The sequence below is a fragment of the Varanus komodoensis genome, unplaced genomic scaffold, assembly GCF_004798865.1.
Source record: "Varanus komodoensis strain SLA01 unplaced genomic scaffold, ASM479886v1 scaffold21, whole genome shotgun sequence".
NCBI classification, from domain to species: Eukaryota; Metazoa; Chordata; class Lepidosauria; order Squamata; family Varanidae; genus Varanus; species Varanus komodoensis.
Window position 1 is genome coordinate 8,010,546 of NW_025335589.1, and position 24,828 is coordinate 8,035,373.

General features: G+C 36.4%; 2 protein-coding genes across 23 annotated transcripts in view; one reads left to right on the forward strand and one right to left on the reverse strand.

Annotated features, from left to right (window-relative positions):
* DCLK2 (doublecortin like kinase 2) overlaps positions 1 to 24,828 on the forward strand; it is a 273,637-nt gene that overhangs the window by 144,041 nt on the left and 104,768 nt on the right. For 9 of the 10 annotated variants that reach the window (XM_044430965.1, XM_044430968.1, XM_044430969.1 and 6 more), the window contains 2 exons: positions 8,370 to 8,465; positions 21,635 to 21,719. The gene's annotated coding sequence lies outside the window, so the exon portion shown is untranslated. The remainder of the gene's footprint in view (positions 1 to 8,369; positions 8,466 to 21,634; positions 21,720 to 24,828) is intronic. The other variant, XM_044430970.1, reaches the window with a different exon arrangement.
* LRBA (LPS responsive beige-like anchor protein) overlaps positions 1 to 24,828 on the reverse strand; it is a 435,651-nt gene that overhangs the window by 56,505 nt on the left and 354,318 nt on the right. For all 13 annotated transcript variants that reach the window (XM_044430947.1, XM_044430950.1, XM_044430949.1 and 10 more), the window contains one exon: positions 20,064 to 20,216. In XM_044430947.1, coding sequence (XP_044286882.1) covers positions 20,064 to 20,216 — 153 coding nt within the window. The remainder of the gene's footprint in view (positions 1 to 20,063; positions 20,217 to 24,828) is intronic.

The following is a 24,828-nucleotide window of genomic DNA, read 5'->3' on the forward strand; positions in this document are numbered from 1 at the left end:
CCTGTGGGGCTCATATTAGCTTTGACAAACTGTCTTGGGGCTGATATCTATTTTTTTTAATGAGATCTATTAGACCAAGACTAAAACACTTGAGATATGCTAAAAAGTACAATATACAGATGTCAAACACAAACACCCATTAGCAACTTTCATTTAATCATCCACAAGCCCTGAATTCTCCAAAATCTTCTTCATATTGAGGTTAAAATGCTGCAAAGGAAAATTCTAAATTGCTCATAAATATTTTAAGAGCAATGCAATTTGGTCAGGTGCTATTAAAATTCCCTCTTCAGATACAACAAAATTGGAGCTGTGTTTTAATGGCTTCAATCTTCTGCTTTGAAAGCAATGAACTAGAAAATGTCAGTGCTATGTGAACAGACCTTTCACACAAACAGCTTTATAAAGATGGTTTTATAAAATATTAATGAAATATTAACTGTCATCTATCTTGAAATTAGGTTTTGGTAAAATTAGCACATTAAGGTCATCTAGAATCCTAAAAATTATGTCTCAGTTAATTTCTCTTTTTTATGCTTAATGCCTTCACACAATTTTAAACAGCTTAGATAGTTTTGCAAGACAATCAGAATCAAAAGAACAGTTTGGAATATGTTCCAAAACATATGGATGAGGGTCAAACTTATTTTTGAAATGAGAATAACAACTTTCATTTTGGGTGAGCCAAGATGTTTATCACAGGACTGTTCAACAAAACAGGCTGTATTTCCCTGAAATGAACTGCACAAGCAGAAATCAAGCACAAATTTTGAAATTAGGCTGTCGCCTACACTTTACACTTTCCCCTGGACTCTAATGATTGCCACTAGTGTCAAAACCCATCGTATAAATGTATGTAGCTTTCTATATAAATTACAGTATTTCAGTGGAATTAACATTCTTGCAGTTTTCTAAGTATAAAAGTGTAAAATAAAAGTTTCAGAACCATTAGGTATTCTTACTGCCAATGTATACAACTGTGATTTCTTAAAAATATGAGCCAAATAATTTGCTAAAGCAATTTTTTAAAATATAAAAACTAAATAGGAAAAAAGAAAGTCTACTGACAAGAGCTAAAATTATATACTTCAGTTTTGCACATACTTTTTCTTACAGAGTATGTAAGTTAATAGTACAGGGTACTATTGGCAACAAACAACAGTTAAAAATAAAGCAGTCTGTTATGTTTGTATGTGCTGGATTTCAAACACTAGCAGTAATGTTTCCTTAACACTGATGTATGACCTTTCTAATTTACAACGATGAAGGCTGTTTTTTGCAGCCTAATTAGAACCATTTCAAATTTTCCTGCTAAATATATGATAAAAAGTCCTTTCAACTTTAAAAAAAATTGTGGAGTTTCTTTCCATGTCAGCTTTGATCCAATCAAAATATGCTTTGAATTAAATGATTTTGATTGAATATGTGGATCACATTCCCTTCTAAGATTTAAAGTCCAAAAAGGAAAAGTTTAGTCTGTTCAAACAAAGCAAAAACAGCCACTTTGCAGAAAGCTATTCACGTTTACGAAGACTGACAAATTGTTTGTGTGCACCATTAGGTCTAGTCTCTTCAATAGTTACCAGATTTCCTTTCTTCCTAATAAGAAATTAACTCTTAAAATACTGGCTTTGTTTTAGAGATCTAGTGGTAAATTCACTAGAGAGAACTAAACGAAGAAAAAGACAACACAGAAAAATTAATAAGAACAACAGTTTCCAAGTAGCTAATAGTATACAATTAATACGTCATATAATGTCAGTGGTGATGTTTATTTTACCTACTTTTGTTGTCTATGCATTGCCAACATAAAACATTGTTTGCAACAGCAATCTAGATGAGCAGATTGTTGATATTTTATCACATGATCTTGATGCTCTTTTAATAGCCTATAGTTTTGAGCTCATTTTTGGAAGCCTATTATGTTTTATGACTTTGTAGTAATCTATATAGCTTGCTTTGCTCCTGAAACCCCAAGGGATAAAAAACAGCACAAGAGGGAAACATAATATCATGTATATTGTGGAATAAAAGAAAAACATATGAGTATATAATGCTACAGAAAGTGTATCAATCAGATTTTTCTCTATGTAGAAATATTCTGCTGATACTTGCTAAGCATTCAACCCATCCGTGAACTGATGTGAAAGAATGAAGACTACATATTTCTACTTTACGTTTTGCAGAAAGGACTAAGAAATCAGTTCATGGTGAAAGGATGATATCTTGCTTGTTAACAGGATCAAAGCTACCACAGTTTGCACCTTGATTCCCCCATGCAAATGAAGCACACTGTGTGAAAGATGCCTGCTGAGGAGACTGTACTAACCTTGTCTATAGTCCAAGTCTCTCTGTTTTTCAAAGATACTATGTTGGAAAAAGTCAAACATTTATGGACATGAGTTGAAGCAGAAACTGTCAAAGATTTTGTTTGGAAGAGACATGATCTGATATTTATCTCCCAAACTTAAGAGCATACTGGAACACAGTTATTCTTTCCGTTTCTCATGCCCCTGAATTCCATTTAAAAGTGCACCAATTAGTATGATGAAATATGTATAAAAAGTTCCTTACCAAAGAATGTGCATAAATTGTATAATTTACCATAAAATGTACATACCTAGTATTTAAGCTATTCTGGGTTCTTCACAAGAAGAAGAATGGTGGGGTATAAATGAAATGCAGCAATGCAACCCAACGCAACACAACACAATGCAAATAATAATGATGATGATGATGCATCAAACTGAAATGAATGCTGATGTATTCAGAAATAAGCAGAATATGCTACTGACACAGATCAAAAACAGTTCAATTGCCATTACTAATTGGAAGTGGTTCTTTCTCCTACAAGATTACAATGCTAGTTAAACTGCATTATTACTGAGAGCTGGGGCCAAAATAATCATTGTCGTCTAAGTTGTGGGGAGGGAAAAGCAAGATGAACATCTGGCATATTCCAAGAAATATCTGACTGTGAAAACTCCTCACTAGGCTAGAACTCCTCCTTCAATTCCACGAGCACTCATATTATACTAATTCTTATTGCCTCACTCTCTCAAATCCTGCCCCCTGCCAATGGTCGTTAATTTATACAATAAGAAGTGTCAGAATTTAAAGTGTAGAAGCCATATCCTATAACCCGTAAATCCTCCTTAAAAAACCCAGATAAGTATCAATTAACTGTTATTTGTGGGGCAGAAAGCACAAGATTGTCTCTCCTTTTGAACATTACTTCATCTTTCCCATATTTAACAGACAGCTATGCTACTGTCATTATTTCAAATGACACACCCTTGAAAGAATACTATTGTCAGTGAAACACAGGAACTGGACCAGTTTTTTCATTTACCATAGTATTCAGATTCCTTTCAGATTTCAAATTACTTTGTAGGTTTAACTCAACATTCTTAGTAATGTCTCACTTTTTTGTTCTTATTACTCTTTCCAAACTCTTTTTTTATTTAGGCAGGTCTAAAACCAGGGATTATTCGGCTATTAAGAAAGATGTCAGATATCTAGGGTCAAAGGAGATGTGAGTAAAGTCTTTATGCTAGGGCATGGCTACTCAGTGCTCTTGGACTGCAGCTTCCGGACATCCAGGTCATGGCCACTGGCCATGCTGACTGGGACATAAGGGAATTGTTCTCCAAAACATCTGGGAAGCACCAAGTTGCTTATCACTGTTTTAAACTGTCCAAACAGAAACTGTAGAAAAGGTTCCAATTTGGACTGGGACCATGGCAGAAGGGAAAAGTGTACTAATCTCTCCACCTTGTACCAGAATCCTAAAGAACAAGACTGTCAAAGCCCCCACACCAGGGTGAGCAGCTTGTAACCATTCATACCTTTTGACGTACAGTTCTCACAGCCCTCACTATTAGCTACGTTGCCTAGGGCTGATGGGATTTCTAGACCAAAACACCTAAAGGGCTATGAATTACATTTCCCTGCTTTATACTGTCACAAGTAACTCTGTGGTGGGTGGGTCTACAAAGTACCAGACAGTGTAGAGGGGAGCTGTCTCTCTAAGTCCTGAAGCAGAAGTGTAGAAAAGGAGAGAAATAATGAGCCCCATTAAGTTACTCTGCTTCACTCTGGAGATGAACTTTCTAAAAAAACAATAAAAAATAAAATAAATAAAGTAGTAGAAGCACATGAAATGGATAATCCTATTAGCCTTCACTTAGCTACAAAAACCTTAGTACTCTGAACCAAAAAGGAGTCACAGCTGAACTAAAATCTAAAACACACATTTCTTTAGATAGATAGATAGATAGATAGATAGATAGATAACATCTTGTTTAGAATAAAGTATTCCACTGGGCAAAGATGACTAAATACTCCCTTCTGCAGACAAACATTTTTCATTAAATAGAAAATAACACAACCACTTTTGAAAAAGTTGCAAATGAACAAACGCAGGTGTGGTTAACACTAAACAAACAAACAAACAACAACAGGCAAATAATACCGCATGTTTCTCTGTCTGAATGTGAGTGAAAAGCAGACAGCAAGGCAAGAGTTAATTGGAACTATAGAGGAAGGGAGGAGTGTTGTCTGGGGAGGAAGGCTAACGGAGAGTTAATCAGGGATCACATCCAGAGCCAGGCATGGATAAGCCTCACTAATGAGGCTCAAGTACCCTGCAGTGGCTTTCAAACCTAACTGGCTTCAAACGATGCCACCCCATGACAGAATGCAGCTAGCCATACGAAGAGAGTGATTAGAATAAATGACTACAGTAATTAACTTTGATTTGAAGCCACCTGACTGGAAAGAGAAGCTAGGAGCTGTTTAGCTGAACTCTTCCTTGTAAAAAGGGGAAGCTTTCCTTTACTCTTGTGTTTGTATGTGTTAGGAGGGCTTTTCCTTTCAAATAGGTATTGGATGGCACTAATGAAAAGCAGCTTTCATTCAAGAGCCTCCCCATTCATTCTGAAAGGAGGAAAGAAGAAAAGCTTCAAAGGGGAACTAATTTACTTCACCCCAATCACCTTTGGTGAGTTTAGAGTTTGCATTGCCACCACCATCACTCATATGGGTTTTCTCTCTCTCCCTGCCCCCACCTCAAGAGTACCTGTAAAAAAATCAGATTAACCAGATCCTTGAAACTTTAGTAATTGCATACACAAGGAGTTAATTTTTCAAAAATACAAGCAACATAAAGATACATAACTTCACGTCAGTTTCATTAATGCACAGATTCCTTTCTGAGCCAGTGTTTATTCCATGTAGTAATACCAATTTTCTAGCATTGTGAAAAAATGCAGAAAGATGCAGCGTTTCAAAATATGGTCACTACTGCCCAGTGCCCTGAAGCTTCTCATGGAATGATTTAATCCATTCCATTACTACCTGCTGTTTTGCAAGTAATTAGCAGTCATTGTACCAATGTTGTCCTACACCTGCTGACTAAACTCTTGCCACAAAGTTTTGCCAAGTAGCATCTACAGTGTAGTAGTCTGAGCAATTCGCCAAACATTTATGCAAAGACTCTGATTTATTTGACAGCTTTACACCTTCAAGGAACAGTATAATTAAATGTTTTGACAGCTAAACAAAAACTGTATAAATTTCAAAGCTGTTTAAATGGTTAGTGTATCTAACATCAAAATACTATGTGGATTAACCCAGCTTCCAAAAATGTCCCTTTAAGGAAGGTTAAAAATAGATTACAACCATTTTTATCATCCACATATAAAATTCATTCTGATTTTCAATTGTGATACTATTTATTTAAAAATATACCTATATCTTACTTTTAAATCAATAGAGCATATCACAGTACTAAAATAGTTAGGAGTAAGAAGAAAATATTTCTGCTGCTCCAGCCACTTTCAGATATGCATGGATGCACAGTATAAAACATATTTCCAATTTGGCCCCATTTCCAGTTTCAAAGGACCCCTATGAATCTGTCTTATTCCAAGTTTGACAATTGGTCCATCTAGCTTAGCACTGTCTATAGAGACCAGCAGTAACTTTCCAGGTTTTCAGACAGTAGTATTTCGAAGTCCTACCTATAAATGCCAAGGACTGTATCTAGGATATTTTGCGTGCAAAGCATGTGTTCTAGTACTCAAATATGCACCCCAGCCCACAAAAAGTCCAACAAATAATTTCTTATTAAACAGAAGTGGGCTTCTAATGAAGAACTAACTGGTAAAAAGGCAGTGAAGAGGGAACTTTAAATAGGAAAAATCCACTGTAGTTACACCAAGGCTGTTTAAAAAGATGCAATTAAAATCAATTCATTAAAACAAATGGGTTCAAGCCACAATTTGCCTGTTTATAGGCAACTCCTCTTTCGTCCAGGCCATTATGAAATTCTGTCTTAAAATACAATGTTTAATGAATGTATAATTATACAACAATTATTTAAACATTGACGTCTTTAAGCAAATGTACCAAAACATTAAGGGCAGTGCTCTGTAACACAGATGAAGTGTCTTACTGCTTTGAGGGAAACTGTAATCCAACTAAAGGTAACAATGACCAGTTGTTTATAAAACTATTGAAATGTTTGGGAGCTAGTTCACATTCTCATGCTATGTTTATATTTCCATTTATCATCCATCTACTTAAGAAGAAAGCTGAAAAGGAAGAGCAGCCCAAGAACAAAATCTTGTTTAAACTATACATGAAGACGTCAGGTAGCTTAACAAATTGAACCAATGCCGGAATGCCATGTATACATCTAAAAACATTATAGTATTACATCGTTTTCCTTGACCCTTCTCTTTCCTCTTGCTCTTTGCCCAGCTTCTAAACAGCCTGGCTTATACTTCATTTATAATTATTTTCCAAGCCTCTCTTCTATTCACATTCAGCTTAAAATATCGTGCAGTAATGGAATGCCTATCAAAATGTTAAAATATATGATGCATAATTTGCATTTGGTGGCTATCAATCAAAGGTCATATCTGACCTCTACTTAGCCTACTAATTAAGGTTTGCCTTTAAGTACTAAAGTTAGGGAGAAAATGCTTATATTGAGGCCTACTGCTGAAGCCGAAGAATATTGGATAAATGCGGGTTGGTCATAAGAAACTAACTCCATCTGGAGTACAAACAATGTTATTGCTAACCAGTTCTCATGATGAAAACTTGAGATAAGAACATCAATAAAGTTTAAAAAGTATATTAGTATTCTTATTAGGATTATATCTTTAGTAAAGATTTTTCAAATGTGTACAAAACAATAGAACCAACTTCTGTATGTGGAAAGAGTGACACAACCATACAAAATAACCAGCTAATTCCATGGTAATAAGAGCACTTCAGAATACTTTGGGTTGCAAGGAAAACTGCTTCTTAATACTGTCCTAAAGTAACACTCTTCTAGCTGCATTTTTCATAATGTTAACAACATTTAACAATTCCCCAAAATTCTACCTTCCATCCAGACATGTAATGTGTGGCACAAGTTAAACAGTCAGCTATTGCACCAACCTTTCGCTGGAAAATTTGGAAATGGCAGGGGGTGGGATGCAGTGATGAATCTGCTTTAGCATACTGACCCTGAACAGGTGATTCATGTGGTTGCCACTCATGATTTAACCGGGGCATCACATGCAGAGATGTGCTAAACTGTCATGGTGGTAAACTTTCTTTCTGAGTATGCATATAATTTATCTGTGTAAGAATTATTTTTAAACAACTGTTTTAGCACACATACATTAATGCAGATACCATATCAAAGTTAATTCCTAAGTCCTTTAAAGGGGATACCAACTTGCCACTGGCAAATGGCAGAAGGAACATAATTTCTTCATAATTTTGACAATACTATTACAATAAAGACAGAGTTGTCCACAAGAGAAAGAAAAAGTGGAGTTCAGTCAAGGCATCCTATTTAATCTGAATGATACCCAAAATAAGGGAAATAGTAGTTATGATAGGTGAATGCATAAATACAAGACTGTTGCAACCCAACTGTCTATTCCATCAAAAATCTACTGTCCATCCATTTCCAGATGGATTCCCTTCTTAGTCTGTGGTGCGTGCGCGCGCATGTGCACAGGCACACACATTAAGGCAGGAATCTCCGATGTCTCCCAAACTCAGGATGCCCACAAAGCTACTTCCCCCTCTCCACAAGTGAATTGAGCAACTTCTACAGTCACTTGTATGGGTGAGGGGTCCTCCTTGTAAAAAATGGCTGGGGGAAGCATTCACCCCAACCAAAAGCCCTCCGAGCAACAGGATTCTTTGCAACATTTCCTTTCAGGGAACCTTTTCCTACCCCATGAAATGAATGAGGAAATTGTTCTAGTCTATTTTGGCATGAGGAAGGAGAAAGCCAGAGGGAAAGAGAAGCCATAAACGATGGTGTTAATATGTTGCATATCTTTTTGGTTGCATAGCAAAACTGAGATCCCAGCTCAAAGACCTTCTCCTTTTTGGTTCTCTTGCTGCAATATCCTCTGCCTGGTGCTCTGCCTGGTGCTGCAACTGCTCAGGTAAGAAAAAACTTTTTCATCCAGTTTCAGAAACATTTTTTTCAACTTTTTTTTCCAGCTCTCAAAACAGGGAATGTGCTTTTAAAAACAGAAGTCATTTTTTTAAAAATCCATAAACAACTGTGAGGAATGAAGAGTGCACAATAATTGCCTCATGTAGAAAAGCTGAGAGAGAGAGAGAGAGAGAGAGAGAGAGAGAGAGAGAGAGAGAGAGCGCGAGCGCGCACACGCTCAAGTGAGCCCGAATTGCAGGAGAAATAAAAGCCAGAGAGAGATTGTAAAGGATCTGAAAAAAGAAGAGGAAAAAGAGTCAGAGAGAAGAAGGGAAACCAAGAACGAAAGAGAGAGAGAAGAGATGCTGGTGAGAAGGAAGGAAGGGAAAGAAGAAAAGGAGGAGGAGCTAGAAATAGAGAAGAAAGTAAAGGGCTGGGAGGGGCTTTCAGGAAAACTGCATACACAGATAGGATGCACATTCATGCACACACAAAAAATAAAGGAATGTTTCCCACATTTTTGTAATTGGCCCTCCAAGCACCTGCAATAACAAGCCTGTGGCGGCGCCCAAGGCAGTTGTTCAAAATAGGCAACATGTCCATGGTCACAAAAAGGTTGGTGGCCCCTGCTTCAAGGACTAAGAAGTCTGGTAGGACATATTCTTTCATAGACTAGAATATACTCATCAGATTCACTGAATATTTATCACTTCTTTTTTTCAGAGAAAACATAAAGTGTAGCCTCTTTAGTTATTTATACTTTTAGCAAGATCTTGACATGGGTACAGCTCTAAACAAACATAAATATATGAAACTTTGTAATTAATGTGTGCATGCAATTCTACATTTACCAAAATGTAGTACAAACTTGGACATGCTTAAAGCTTCTTCAATCAAAAATAACACAATGATTTACCAAACATAGACTTAAACATGCAAAAGAAATTCTGCACTTGCTGAGACGTAACTTTATTGTAATTATTAGTAAATTAAAATGCATCTATGTGAAAACATAACTAAGAGAAGAAGGGTATTATTACATAGCAATTACAGACATTGCGAGTGGATTTCATGTATATTCAAGAGAAATTGTTCAAGGAAAGCTAGCATTCTTTGTGTGGCAAAAAAGAAAAGAAAATGTAAGGAAGTATGTAAAACACTTGAAATACATTTAGTTTAGACTGGAGTGGAAGTGGAAACAAGCTATAACTATTCCATATCAATGTCTATTCTATGCATTGCTTTGAATCCAAAGTTCAGATTTTGGGTATTATTTTACCATCCTTACCCCTGTTAACCCATAACTCTTAATGCAAACTGTTTTAGGGAGGGAATCAATATAAAAACAGCTGTGAAGTTTCATGGAGTTTCAGCGTTCAGAAGTATAGAAATTAAATAATCAAATAAATAAATATGCACTTTTCTCAGGAATGCAGTATTATTTTCAGAATCATCATTGCTTATAATACTGAGATTGATATGTGCACTTTGTGGCTTTTAATGAATTTTTGTTTCAGGGTCATTGTATAAAAATGGCAAAAAGCAGCCATTTAGTACAAATATTTTAAACACTTCAGCACAAAGTTTATATCCAAATAATGACTACTAATATCATCAACTAGCTACCCAGCTGTATTTGCTCATGTAATGTTTCACACATGGAAACCAAGATGCAAGATTACCTCATTTATGGTAACACTCATAAACTACATAGTACACAGTAAACATGTCTGCCCAGCAAATTAAAATATCACTGGGTTATGTAGCAGCTGAAGCTGTCCAGGACCTGTTTATAATCCAATAGAAACAGATATTTGTCTTTAATTTTAGAAATGGGTAAAATCAAATTTCTTTTACTGCATTGCAGCTTGCTTGTCCTGGACTTTCTGCTCTGCAACAAAAGACAGGCACCAATAGCTTTTCCAAGAGGCACATTATAAACAGGCTTAAATTAACTGAATTATAACTTTAAACCAACAGTTCATTTATAATTGGCTAGGAAAGGAAACAGTTTTAAATCATTTTCTTGAGCCAACTGAAATCTGTTAGAAAAAATTCACCTGCCCCAGACAACAAAATTCCTACATTCTTATGAGGTGAGCCAAAACATATATAGGTTTGATTCACTTTCAGTCATCTTTTATGACAACTAAATTTACCAGTAAATTTAATGCAAATGTTTTTCTTCTTAAGTACACTGAAAATTCAGTTAAATTGTAAGTGGACTTTCCCTACCCTCACATTGAAAAAAAGTTGTCAATAAATTCCTGCTTTTCCTAATATCAGTAAGTCAGCTTGGAAACTGGAATTGCACCTTCTTTAGGTGGTAGATGGGGTTCTTGAAGGGGTTTATATGGAAAAGGGGGTTCTCACATACCCAGACTGTACAAGGGCAGTACTGGGAAGAAGGACTTGGGGGAAGGCAGGGATGTAGATGAGGAGTTAAGAGCAGTGCCACCAAGATGAGATATATTCTCATGATGCCTCAACCTCCTTCCCTTCCACTGAGATGTGCTACAGTTAAACACCTGAAATCAACCATCTTACTGCTTTGCAGGGTGGGAGAGCCTGAAGGTGAGCTTTGCTTCTGCATGTTCCACACTCTCTATAGGATACCTTTAATTTGGAGGATTACAAGTAGGACTCCACCCTTTTAATTTTTTATTTAAAATAGAATCTACCAAGCTCGAGCAATTCATAATCAAACATACAATATAATTTTAGAAGAAAAGCTCTGCCTTAAGTTTGTATTTTCATTCTGTATTACAGTAAATAACTTCTTAACTGTGCCTTCCATTATCAGGCCTTTAAGTTTGGGACCCACAAAAAAAAATAACTGTTTAGCTAATAAATCCTCCAATTCTTTACATTTTCCCCTGTGCTGAGTGCAAAACACACAAAACTGTAGCTCCTATTGATCTGTAACATCTTACTGTAGACACTTCAGAAACTAACACATGAAGGAGGAGAACTGAAGGCATATCATTCGCCACAATAGCCCTCACAGACCTCCTTTCAATAAATAACCCATTCCCATTTCTCCTTGACCAGAACGGCTGCCACTCTTGGCTTTTCAAGAGCTAATGTTTGACATCTCTAGCTGATTTTCAGAACTGTGCCAACTTAGATGAGTGTATACCAAACAACTTTTAATAGTAGTTAATTTATGATAGAGCACCTACTATTGTCAGAAAGACCTGGTGTAGTCATTATCTTGGAATTCATTTGTTCTGACAATATTTGTAGCTGCTAAAACAACTACATAATGCTTACCTAGGAAGACAGATAAATTGACTGCTTAAGCTTCACAATAATGTCTTTTTGCCTGTAGCATACTTCCTCCCCTGGACAATTTTTGACAGTCGTTCTCACCATCCCCCAGCACTGCCAACATTCCTTGCTCAGATAATTTAGATAAAGAGATAGGTCATTGCTCTTTGCTTAAAAGATCCTTCTCTCTATTCACCCTCCCAAATATGTACAATATCTCCTCTTATGCAATATTGCTAGGCAGACTCTACCCAGAAAACAAAATTTGAGTAACTTATTTTTTCACTTAAAGAGAACCAATGTTTACAAAAACTAAACATTGAACATTTCTATTTAAAATTGAGACTTTATTGGTACTGAGTGTCTACAAGCCTAATGGAGCCTGAAATGTGTGTCTGGTATTTTTGCATCCAACCCTTCATATACATTGCAAATATGTAAGGATATATTTGTATTGTACATAATGTTGTTGAGCTACAAGTATATAATACATATGCAGTATGGAATGAATAGAAATTCCAAACAACTAACCCTTCAAAATTGTCTACTCTTTCTCCTCAGCCTCTTGATTGACATGACTTAGAACCATAATGACTAAAAGGTCAGCGCATGACAGTTGAGCACTCATGACCCCAAATTAAGAGGTATTACCCTTTATCTACTAATCAGTGAGTCACAAATGTACCACTCGCCCCAAGAACTTTCAAAATTCCTGATGTCTGTTCAGACACAGTTGCTTACTGAGTTTCTTTCTCTTTTCATGCCAAGCTCTTTTAGTTTTGCCTACATATTGTCATTATAACCTCTTCAGCGCCCCTCCCCCCACAAATCCAAACCCAATCTCCCAAAGTGTTCTACAATATAAAAGCACTAAACTCTGAACAAAAGATCCTTATATGCAGGCTCACATCTTAAATAAACAGGACCATGAGAGAAGAGCAGCCCTCAAACATCCAAGCCCCACTTTTCCAGACAGTATTCAGCTCACTGAGAGAACAGAGCTGCTCAGCATGCTGGAAGCTTGAAGCATTTCATTCCCATTTCATATGCTCTGAACTGGGTATGTGCAGAAAAACGAGCAAGGTCTGTTCTTGCATGCTAAGCGTGCACGTCAGCTTTTCCAATTCCCTCTTTTGTGGAGGGACATGTGTCCATACCATTCTTTGCCCAGACTTTACAGCATGGAACTACTTGACTCCACTTATCCCTAAGACAGGGTAGCTGAAGAATAGTGAGAAGAGTAGGCATTAAATTGAGGAGCAGAAGTTAGAAGGGGGGAGGAGGGAGGCAGGAAGCTGAAGAATGTGAGAAACCTATGAGGAAGAAGGTTGGAGAAAAATCACACACTCAAGAGCAGTAAAAAGTTGCTACTTTAAAGAGAAGGTTGACATGAAAGGGAGTAATTGAGATAGAAGAACAGACCAAAAGAGTTGAGAGAAAAACTTGCTAACATTGTTAATTATGAGGATGGTTTTTTTTTTTTTGGTTTGCTATTTGCTATACTTCTCTAATATAGTGCGAGGAAAGGAATAGGAACATATTTAAAGATCTTTAATGTAAAAAAATGGTTCATAGCCTTTGGCATTATAGAAAGCATCTGCCATACACTCTGTGCAAAATGCTTTGGTTGTTTAAATCTTTGCTGTATTTTATTTGTTCAAGTCACCCAACTTGATGCTGTATCAATATGCCTTTTCTAGAAGACTTGCTATAAAGAGCAAACTGGGAGGGAAACAGGAATCTCTAGTTCGTACTCTCCATTAATGCAGCCTATTAATTAAGAAAGATGTATAAGATAAACAGTAGCATTGCTATTCCCATGGGAATTAAAAACAAGCATCATTTCCTTGTTTGACTGTGAAGGTATAAGAAAGAGAAAAAAGGAAAAATAAGCAGGCACAAAGGATATGTTTTTCTTTTAAAAAGAGGGTGTCTTATAAATCTATAAATATACATAAAACCTTTTATTTATAAAAAGGAACACAATGTAAGCAAATCACATCTCAAGGAATCTAGAAGAATATGTTGAATGGATAGATATATAAAGAACAAAATTTTTGCAGTTTTGTTGGTGCCATTTCTTTATCACACTAAGACATTCTTTAGCATGGCTAGGATGCAGAATTTAGGATGGTACTGTACAAATTAGGGACTTTACTAAAATTCCTAAATTGCAGTAATTTGGATGCACAGCAGCTTTCTGGGAGACAATATCCATTCTTCACAAGAAAACAGGGTCACCAACACAGGGTTTTCACTCAGTGGTATCTCTGAATACATTGCTTTATTTGTCTATGACTACTTTTCACTGCTTTGGCATAATTTGAAAACATAGTTGCAGAGGTATAGATGCCACTAACTTAGCACTAGGAAGTTTGTCATCTGCTAAGTGAAACCAGGGGCAATGTGCTCCCATGTGTAGGTAAAATATACAGAAAATAATTATGCCTATCATTTTATTATGGTACTTTCTTTCCAAACCAAGTCATGTACTCAAATGGTTTATTTTTCTGACATATTCATGGAAAGTTTAGGATTTTCATCTTTTGGTTACCCTGAATACAGAATAGCCAGGGAACCATATTATTTCAATCAGGAATGTGGAATCATATACCGTAATTCCCCATCTTTAGTTTCGGTTCCCAGAACCTGCCTAGACTTGGACATATCCCTACCCCTAAATAGGACCAAGCTAAGGTAAAGGTAAAGGTTTCCTCTTGACATTAAAGTCCAGTCATGTCTGACTCTAGGGGGCGGTGCTCATTTCAGTTTCCAGCGTTTGTTCGCAGACAGTCTCCATGGTCATGTGGCTTGCATGACTAAACACCGAAGTGCACGGAACGCTGTTACCTTCCCACCAAAGTGGTACCTTTTTATCTACTTGCATTTGCATGCTTTCGAACTGCAAGGTTGGCAGGAGCTGGGATGGAGCAACAGGAACTCACCCCATTGTGCAGATTCAAACCGGCGACCTTTCGATCAGCCAGCACAGCAGCATAGCAGTTTAAACCATTGCGCCACTACAGTTTAAATCTCCATAGACCAAAGATGCACTCTTTGACTAGTTCCTCATGCTGAAATGTATATAACTAAAAACAGAATCGCACCCAAAACTTTCAGAACTAGGCATTGTGCCTCCTTTTTCCATCAATCTGTCCAATCCCCTTTTAAAGCCATCTAGACTGGTGGCCATCACTACTTTCTGTGGCAGTAAATTCTATAGTTCAACCATGCATTGTGTGAAGAAGTACTTCCTCCTGTATGTCCTGAACCTTTCCCCAATCAGCTTCATGGGATGTGAGTATTATGGGAGAGGGATAAGAATGTTTCCCTCTCCGTTTTCTTCCCTCCACCCATAATTTTAAACACCTCTATCTTATCCCCCCTTATTCACACATTAAATAATACTCTGTCACATCAACACTTTCATTAACTGAATCGGGATCACACTAAATGGTACATTAAACATACCTGTGCATTCAATATGCACAACTGTAAAAAAACATAAATAGCAGTCAGTGCGGAATTTCTTCACAATGCACATGGCTGCAAAGGAGCAATTTCATCAGGGCTTCAGCAGGGGAAGAAAAAGCTACATTCCCCCTCCCCCAGTTATATTACAATTATTGTTGTAATTCCAATAATTATGTCCATCTACTTTGATACTTAGTGAACTAGCTTATCTATTGATGCTCCTGGGTAGCTAAAGGAGGGAATGTACTCCCTCAGTGGATAGGATATTACATGGCTCCCTTAGTGCAAGGACCTTCCATCTTATTCTTCTGGGCTAGTCTGGGGCACTGGCAATAGTAGTTGTTCAAAACTAGGGTGAGAAAAGCTGTCTCAAAACTGAGAGTTGAATATTGAATCAAGATGGAAAAATGAAAGCACAATGAGCAATTAACATGGAAACAGAAAGGCATCTCTTCAAGTAGTTATATGAAAGCTATATATAATTATTATAAATTAAAGAATGTCACACTACCAATATAGCTTCTGCAATTGTTTGTATGAAAGAGAGAAGCATACGTGATGATAATGATCTCACTTTGACTTTCGTAAATCTATCAGTTTCTATACTGTCCCAACTGCCAAAGCTCTCTGAAAGGTTCACAAAGCACATAAAAATACACTGCATTAAAAATATTAAAACATCATTAAAAGGCAAAGTTTAAAACCATATTAAACACACACACACACACACACACACATATAAGTAATGCCTATAGGCATAGCATGATGATTATGCTTATTATGATTATGGTTTAACTTGCATCCTGTTTTGATATCTCAAGGTATTAAAAGTGTCTTAGCACAAACATGTCAACACTATCCCAATACTGAAGGAATACACAATTGCTACTAAGACACTTATTTAACACTACGTAGGTTTCACTGGAGGTACTCTGGCCTGGTCAAAGAAGAGTAGTAAATATCAGTGTCAAAAGGATGCTCAAAAACTTTCAGCACAAAATGTTTTCTTACATTTGCAGATCTGACTAGCAGAAGATAAGCATGCTACAAAATGTATGGTCATATTTAAAATGAATTAATTGTCTATGAAGGGAGAAAAGGAAGACACTAAAAACCAAAAACAGGTTGCCTGGTTGGAAGCCCAGAATATTGTTGCCATGGTAGTTGGCAGGAACAGTAATTGCCTAATGCTTCCTAGACTATTGAACAACAGAATAAATTGATTCAATGCAACACGGTAAACAGCAGTTACCATTTACTTACTGAGTATACACTTTCAGAAATTATACAAATATCACTCACAATTCTGATCCAACCTCTTATAACACATCTTCCATCCTTCATCACTTCAGTCCTAAGTCTGTCTGTGCCTTGGGCAAACTATATATGGGGCCCTATATCAGCTGTTTCTTCTGAAAACACCAGCTGCAGACAGTAGCTTATCCCATAGACAGTATTACTAATTAGGGTTCCACTTCTAATTCCCCCACAAGGAAAGTGAGGAATTCTGTGATGAGGTACTCTCCTTCCCCATAATTAACTGTAACCCCCTCACTCTAGCTTTGCTGCAACTTGTTTGATGACTTCCTCCTCAGAATCAGATTCAGTTATGGGGAAAGGCTCTAGCCTACCTAGAGGACATCTGGTGCTACCAAAACTCTGCCCCTTTACAGAACTGCTAGCTCTCCACTTAGGACCAGGTCTGAGATACACTAAGGTTGCAGTTTAGGAGCTCAGCAAGCATCCCTGGAGAAATCACAAAGACCATGCAAAATTAAACCACTGCCTACAGTTTGGGATAGTACACCCTGAAATCAGATGCCTGCTCCTGACATTTCCTGAGCCAGTTTATTCAAGGCAAGTCTAACTTGCTATACCAAGTTTAGGGAAACAAAAATTCCCTTCACATTTTTTGGGGTCACATCTGTATTCTCTAGCTATTGCTTTTAATATTGAAAATGTAATTAAATGCTTTGTAGAATTGCATTGATATTTCTAGTGAGTCTAATCTACATAACCAGTGCAGTTCCATTATCAGAAATATGTATAGATTAGAGAAGATGCCTAACTAACTAGCACTGATTATTCAGGAAGGAGAACTATGACAAATTTAACATGCAACATAATTAGTTTATTACTTTATTTAAGGTAGCCAGGTACAAAAAGGAAGACAATATATGATCAAAACAGAAACTGAAAAATTAAAAATAAAATTTTATTATATTTAACTGATACTAAGCAAGTATCAAGGATATTAAGTAAATATATAATGATCAATGTATTCTTTGGTCAAACTATATAAAACATGAAGCAATGTACTGAGAATCAAAAACACTGTTTTGAATATCGTGTTAGGAAAATGTAGCTAATGTTTAGCAGTAGATTCAAAAGTAAAAGTTTTTCACTGTAAAAGATTTTCAAAGATACCATTTTTTCATAGCATCGAAACATCCAGGCTAGATGAAGATTGTAAGAAGAGTCATGGCGCATTGGACCAATGGTCAATCTAATTCAGCATTAAGTTCACACAGTGCCAGGATATAGTATGTATATAAATGTCGGCTCCTATGCAAGCAGGACCAGCTATTAAGACAATCACCAAAGGCCCTGCCTTATTTAGAAAGTTCCTCTTCTGGAGGAAGGCAGCAGGCAACTAGGAACAGGGCCTTTCTGGTTATTGTATGCTCTCTGAGGAATTCCATCCATTTAGCCACTCCTCTGGTAGCCAATTTGATAGCTTTCAAATACTAGCTGACAATACTGTTGCTTTCCCAGGCATTTAGGACAATTTAATGTCTTTTATCCTAATTGTCTACTTGGTTTTTATGGAGGGCTCTGTGTATATGTGTGTTTTAACTGATTGAGATACACTGTTCTGTATTGGTCATTTATTTAGTGATCAGAGTATTATAAATTACAATGTTTGTTATTTATTGAAATATTTCTATCTTAAAAGAGGGTTATCTTCACATTGTTTGTATTTCTTTCTCCCAAAATAGAGACAAGATGTACATATATGTTAGTTGTTTTGATGAAACCAAATCATTTTTTCTATTTTTAATAAGAAGAGTCAGATGAAAGTAGCTATGTCTGCCAATTAGCATTGTGAACCCCTGCTATTGACCCAGTACTGTACAATCTGTTATTATGTACTGTCCTATACATCATCTGTTCCTTTTTCTGGCTATTCCAATAAGAGACAGACAGCTGCAACACTATATGCCTGTTCAACCTGAGGACCATCTGACTTTAATTGTAGTACACAGCTTGATGTGGGTCTGGTTATGAGAAGCCAAAGTATCACAGTGTAATAATCTGGAAAAGCAGAAACCTGCCAGGCACAGGGCTGAAACAGAGGCTTGGGCTGTCTAGTTGGCTGATAGGATGTAGGAAATATGATTAATGAGCAAGGTATAATGATATCAGGAACCCGATTAGCACCACAAAAAGGTCACAGATCAAAGCAGTATGCATTTTATGAGGTCCAATCATTGCAGAAAAATCTGGAGAGGGAACTGAAGGAGGGGGAGATTCTGCATGTGATAGCTGGCAAAATGGGCACTCCAGACTACTAATATAATTTATAGTAATCTAAGAAATTGCATTGATATAAGGTATGGACAACCGTGCTTTTTTCTGGGAACGTGTTATTTCCAAAATTCTTGTGAAAATATTAACATAGAAATATATTTTACGCTACTGCTCACTACTCATATTTTATATTCGTATAAAATATTAGCAAAGTAGCTGACTAATACAGTCACTAGTGCTATATGACCAAAGCACAACATACTATTATTTATACAGTATATTCCATTTCACTGGAGAAAATATGTACAGTTATGTTATGAAAGTAGAATTTTCTTATCTATATCATTCTATACAAAATATTTTGACATACTGTTCTACATGTTTGTGAATAAAATCTGATGATAAATTCCAGAGTTTAATGCTATCGCTTAGCATTACACTCTGTAAAGTAAGTACATTAAAATAAGTGATATAAATTATTTCTAAATGCAGCAATTATGTTCTATAAATACTGAAAGTGGGGTACCTAGGTAGCCTTCCATCCAAAAATTGAACAAAGGTCAACCTGATTCTACACTGGCTGCAGAAGTAGCTGAAAAGTAGTAGCTGAAAATATGTGACACAATATAACATTCAGAGGAAATTTTGCTCAACAGAATCTGGCCAAATGAATAAGTTGCAATGGGTTATGAGCTAATGGAGATACTTGGGCTATTACCTAGAATGAACATGTGTGGAAAATCTATTATAGTATTTGACAGTGTCTGCTGTCAGTGGATCGCTGTGGAAAATAGCTCAAGTGAATGATGTCATGTGAGGATTCAAAGATCCAGAATTTTACAAGTAAAGAGCCAAGTGAAATGGGAAGTAGAAAGCAGAAATTCCACTCTTTTTCTGTGCTATGGTTAATATACATAACTGGTATAGTTTCCCTCCAAAATAGCACCAATCAAAAACTGAATATAATATGTAAAGACATACACAGTCTTCTTTTCATTATTCTAGTAGTGGCTTTGTAGCTTCACTGATAACTGTAAATCTGGGAAGCCAAGAAAGGTGTCAAAAGAAATCTGAATATATGGCAGAGAAAATACAGGAGAATAGATACATTAAAATGTTGAGAAAGTCATTACATTTCCATAATAGCAAAACTGAAAGCTGCAGGAGTAAGCACAACAGCCCACTGTTTATGCAAACAGTTCACACCAAGCTTTCCCAATCCCTAAAGTAGCTCTTTGATTCCAGAAGAAAAATACACACTTCATTCTCTTGAAAGAATGCATTTCAAACAGCAGCTCTTAATGCTCAAAATACTAGGTTGCTATCTTACCAAACTGTTCAAGCGCACAAAATCTTCTGGTGTTTTGGCCCATGGTGGAAGTTCAACATCAGACACCACTGTACCATCATCCATCACTCCAAGATTGTAATTATTGAGATTGACAAACATCTCAGGGAGATAATAAAATTCAGGAACCAGCTCCTGTATGGGGGGGGGGGGTGGGGGGGAGTGACATGTTACATATTGGGTTAGCATGGAAGCCTCTCAATTACATCAATAGCAATATTACTTAAAATTATATACCACTTTCCACAGTGGTATCAGGGCGGTGAACATTGAATACAATGACATGAATGCAACAATAAATATAAGAATAAAATAGCACAAAACACAATTAACCAGTAATAAACCTGCCATGCCACAAAGTGCGGTCACCCTTCAGGGAGCACCTGTGAGGAAGATGAGATTTAAAGAGTCATCTAAATCTCAAAACTGTGGGTGCCTGTTTAGCATCAATTGGTAAAGTGCTGCAGAGGGTGCATGCTACAATATTAAAATGTTTTACAGCAAATAAGATGCGCTTGTTTTCAGCAACCTAACAGAAAAAATCCTCAAAGCACCCATTGTTTATTGCTTCAAAACAAACGCAATGTGCTCTTAGGTATAAATCAATATGCAAACCCATAAAAGCAAGCATGTATTAAAACATTTTAAATAAAAGTTGCAAACATTCTGAATTCATACTATATAATTTCCTTTTTAAAAGAAATATCCCATGTTTAGAAGGATACCTGCTAGGTATAGACCTCACTTTATTTGCCAACAGTGAGCTATCTAAAATAAATCCCTTTTCAAATTCCTGATAACTCAGTCTCAAAAACATGTGTCCAAATACTCAACTCAGATCCTTTGAATAAGTTTAATACCATACACTAGATGCCCTGATGCTTAATATCTCTGCTGTCAGGAGTTACAGTTTATACACACAGTGGCAGCAGGTTGTACATATACGAGTCCTGCACATAATAACATCATATCATACTTACCTAGTTTGCCTGGAATGCTACTCAAGATCTTAGAAAAACTGGTAACAGCACTTCTACTATAGCATGTTTTGCACTTCTCTTCTAAATTGGCTGTCACTTTATAATAGTTAACTTGCCAATAGTAAGAGAAGCGAAGCCAGCTGGTTATTTAAAAAATGGTTAATTTTAAAAGCAGATGGCTGGAGAGCAAGTCACTCCTCAGCCTAATCTACCTTACAGCATTGTTGGTATGAATAGGACACAGAATAATCAACTCAAGTTGCAACAACCCAGGTTCAGGCTAGATATCCTCACTGTAAAGTTTCCTCACTGTCAGAGGAGTATGACAGTGGAATCAGTTGCCTAGAGAGGTCTCTCACTAGAGACATTCAAAAAGAATCTGGACAGCCATCTGAGTAGGATGGTGTAAATTAGTGTCCTGCAACAGCATAGGGTTGGACGCAATGGCCTTCTTGGCCCCTTCTAACTCTACTATTCTATGATCCTATGGATTAATATTTAAAATTTATCTGGCCTTTGTATATGGAACTGAATTGCCCATATGTACATTGACTATATACATTTTAATTCCAGCAATGACCCAGTCCAAGCAGCTCTTTATGCAGCAGGGCTTTTATTATTTCTGAAGACCAGCATCTCCTTCTCAGAGCTACATATGGTAAGCTGCATTTTATAGTCCCTTCAGTTGTATTCAGTGAATGCCACTTGACTGATGGAAGATTTGCAGCTGTAAATCTGTTCCAAAGGGTGACACAGCCCTCCAGGGGAGATCCGGGCATAAAAACAGGACTAGAGAGAGGAGGGATATCAAGGAAAATTTTCCACATCAACCACGGGCAGACAATTTCCATTAGCTCAGGGGCTACCTTTGGATATGGGTGAATTAAGAAGCTGCTTCAAATGACGTGCAAGAATGTTCTGAATATGACTAATATACATTCCTTTGGACTGAAGGAAAAAACAAATCTCATGGTCTTGAGATTGTCATGCAATGCTGGCTGGTGTATGTGTGGAGGGTGTGTGTGCGTGTGGAGATTTCTGTTTCTTTGCTGCTACTGGCAACAGAATCTGCACCAGAATCACTTGCAGGAGAGGGCAATCCCCCCACCCTGCAGCCAAACAATGCTAATATAGTTTGGCGGAGTCACGGTTAGTATTTCTGCTTATCTCAGTCATTATGATACATATTGCTGTCAACAGCATCAGAATTACAAAAGGGAAATTAAGGTTCTCCATCCTCTCATGGATCCTGATGTGGAATCTCTGCCAATAGCAGTAGGGAAACAGCAATCAGTATGAAAATTGCTGAGGGGTGCAACCTTGACACAGATTGCTACTGGCAGCAGGGAAACAGGTATCTACTCTCCACCTCACTACTGCTGGCTGATTGGCTCGAGGGCAGGGAAAAGAAGAAGGAACATCTGTGGCTTGTAGGATTCCTGTGTGCACTGAACTATGGTTTAACATTACATGAATGACCTTTAGTGTCATTTTCAGTTAACCACAGAGCAGAATTATGTCTGGACTCCAAACTGTGCTTAATCTTAACTATGGTTTATTAAACACAGTTTGAAGTTGACTTGCTTAAAACAAACCACATGTTGTCCAGCTTCAGACGTAATGCTAAATTGGTATGAGTTAAAAATAGAAGTGTTTATATCTGAAAAAGGCTAGCAGGATTGTGGCCAGCAGGCATAAATTAAAAAAAACAGTGGTTGATACATTAAGTAATAACAAAATATTTTTTTTCAGCAATGTTGTTTTCTTTGTTATATATCTTTCATTCTGTATCAAAATATTGTTTTTAAATAACAGCAAACTCACACGCATATTTACTTTAACACATTAAAACAGCTAAAATAAACTATCAAAACCTTAACCAGGCAAACACTGGATCAATTACTGTGTTAAAAGTAAAGATAAATACAAGTTCTATGATAGCATTTTCTCTTTACAATACAGTTACTTTCATGTCTAGCTATCCTTTTCTACATTAAAGAAGTAACTGAATATTATATCAGTCATCTTATAAAATGACAGGCCATAAAAAGTTGACTGGATGGTGTTGCTTCTTTACTTTATGTAGTTCTATTTTTTAAAAAGCAATTTTTAAAATAGAACATGATATGAATGTCCCAGCTTGATGTAAGCACAATAAAGCTAGATGAAATATTAAAAATTGTGCGGCATCTTTTCTTTTCTTCTTTTTGGCAATGAGCAATTCACGTGTAGAAGACTTAATATTTGTAATTGCTTCAGGAAATGATTTCATTGCAAGTAACTAGTGTAAAATTGTTCTTCTTTCTAACAAGTGAACACTACTTGGCATTTAATAACCAGAAAAACACATTATGTGCGGTGGCCCCAGTGCCTAACTATGTCAGAGGCCCAGTAGATCAGATTCTAAATCCACTCTTGACATGGGTCAATGGATCAGTGGTCTGCCAGATACCACCCTCAGGGTCAACTATGGCCAGAACAGTTTTCCAAATAGCTGAGTGCAATGGCAGGTCATCAGATTATGGACAGGGTCAGCCTAAAGTTGCTGGAGCAAAGGCAGGAAAAATCAAGCAAGACTTAAGCTATTATTGCCTTGGTTCTTGTGAGAAAAGTTCCATGACTATGCATCCTACACAGTTGTATACAGTCATGCTAATTATCCTAAAGCCAGATCAAAATGAGACTAATTAAAAATGTTATTTTAAAAACCGTGAGAAAATTATTCAAATATGCTTTCTTGGTTAATAGAACAAACAGGCAACATTCAAATCTATCAATTTTTGAAAAGAATATATTATTGATTTTATATAATACGAAAATCCATTGATTACTCTCAATTTAAATCTCAACAGATTTAATTTCTGGTTTTATTAGCTGAATGTCATACAATGTTTAATATTTAAATCAAAATGCATTACACAAACTATTCACTTTATTATGACTGCATCTAAAAAATCGAACCCATTTCTTCCCTTAATGACTTGCAACTAAGGGGGATGCAAAGATCCTGTTCATTTGGTAATTACATGGCATTATAATGCCAGAAATACAATGACCAATAGTAGCTAACATATATGTTATTTTTCTCAAGATGATTTCAGCAAATTGCACCAATGTATGCTTATTCTCTTTTTGTCAATTAAAATTGGAGAAGAATACTTTCACAGTTAGTGTTCAATTAATGAAGAAATGTACGTAATCTCTGAATCATCATTTAAATGAATTTTTATTGCAGTCCAGTCCTATTCTCAATCCTGTTGCCTTAAACTGTTGATATATTTTGAGTGCACTGCTATGAAATAATGTATACAAGACATGACATGATTCAGTTAAAAATCAGAGCATTTAATGGCTGTATCTTTCAACAGTTTAAGCACATCTTTAATTCTCCCACTGAAAACTGTGGGACTCTGAAATGTTCAGTTTTGACTAGAATATTTCCATATTATTTTATTATTTATAACTGTTCTATAAGCCAAATACTTCAGACTTTAATTTGCTACCATGGAATTTTTAATTATTTATTTATTTATTAAAACATTTCTATGCCGCCCCTTGCCAAGGCCTCGGGGTGGCTTACAGCATCGAATACAAAATACATTAAAACTTAGGATACTTAGGATATTTTACTTAGGAATACTTAGGATATTTTACTTTACACAATAAAATTGGACAAGTTGGAGGCTGCACTCAGTTAATTATGCTATTCATATATTCATTTGGAAAATTTAAAAGGTACACACAAAAAGTGAGTATGGGAACCTATA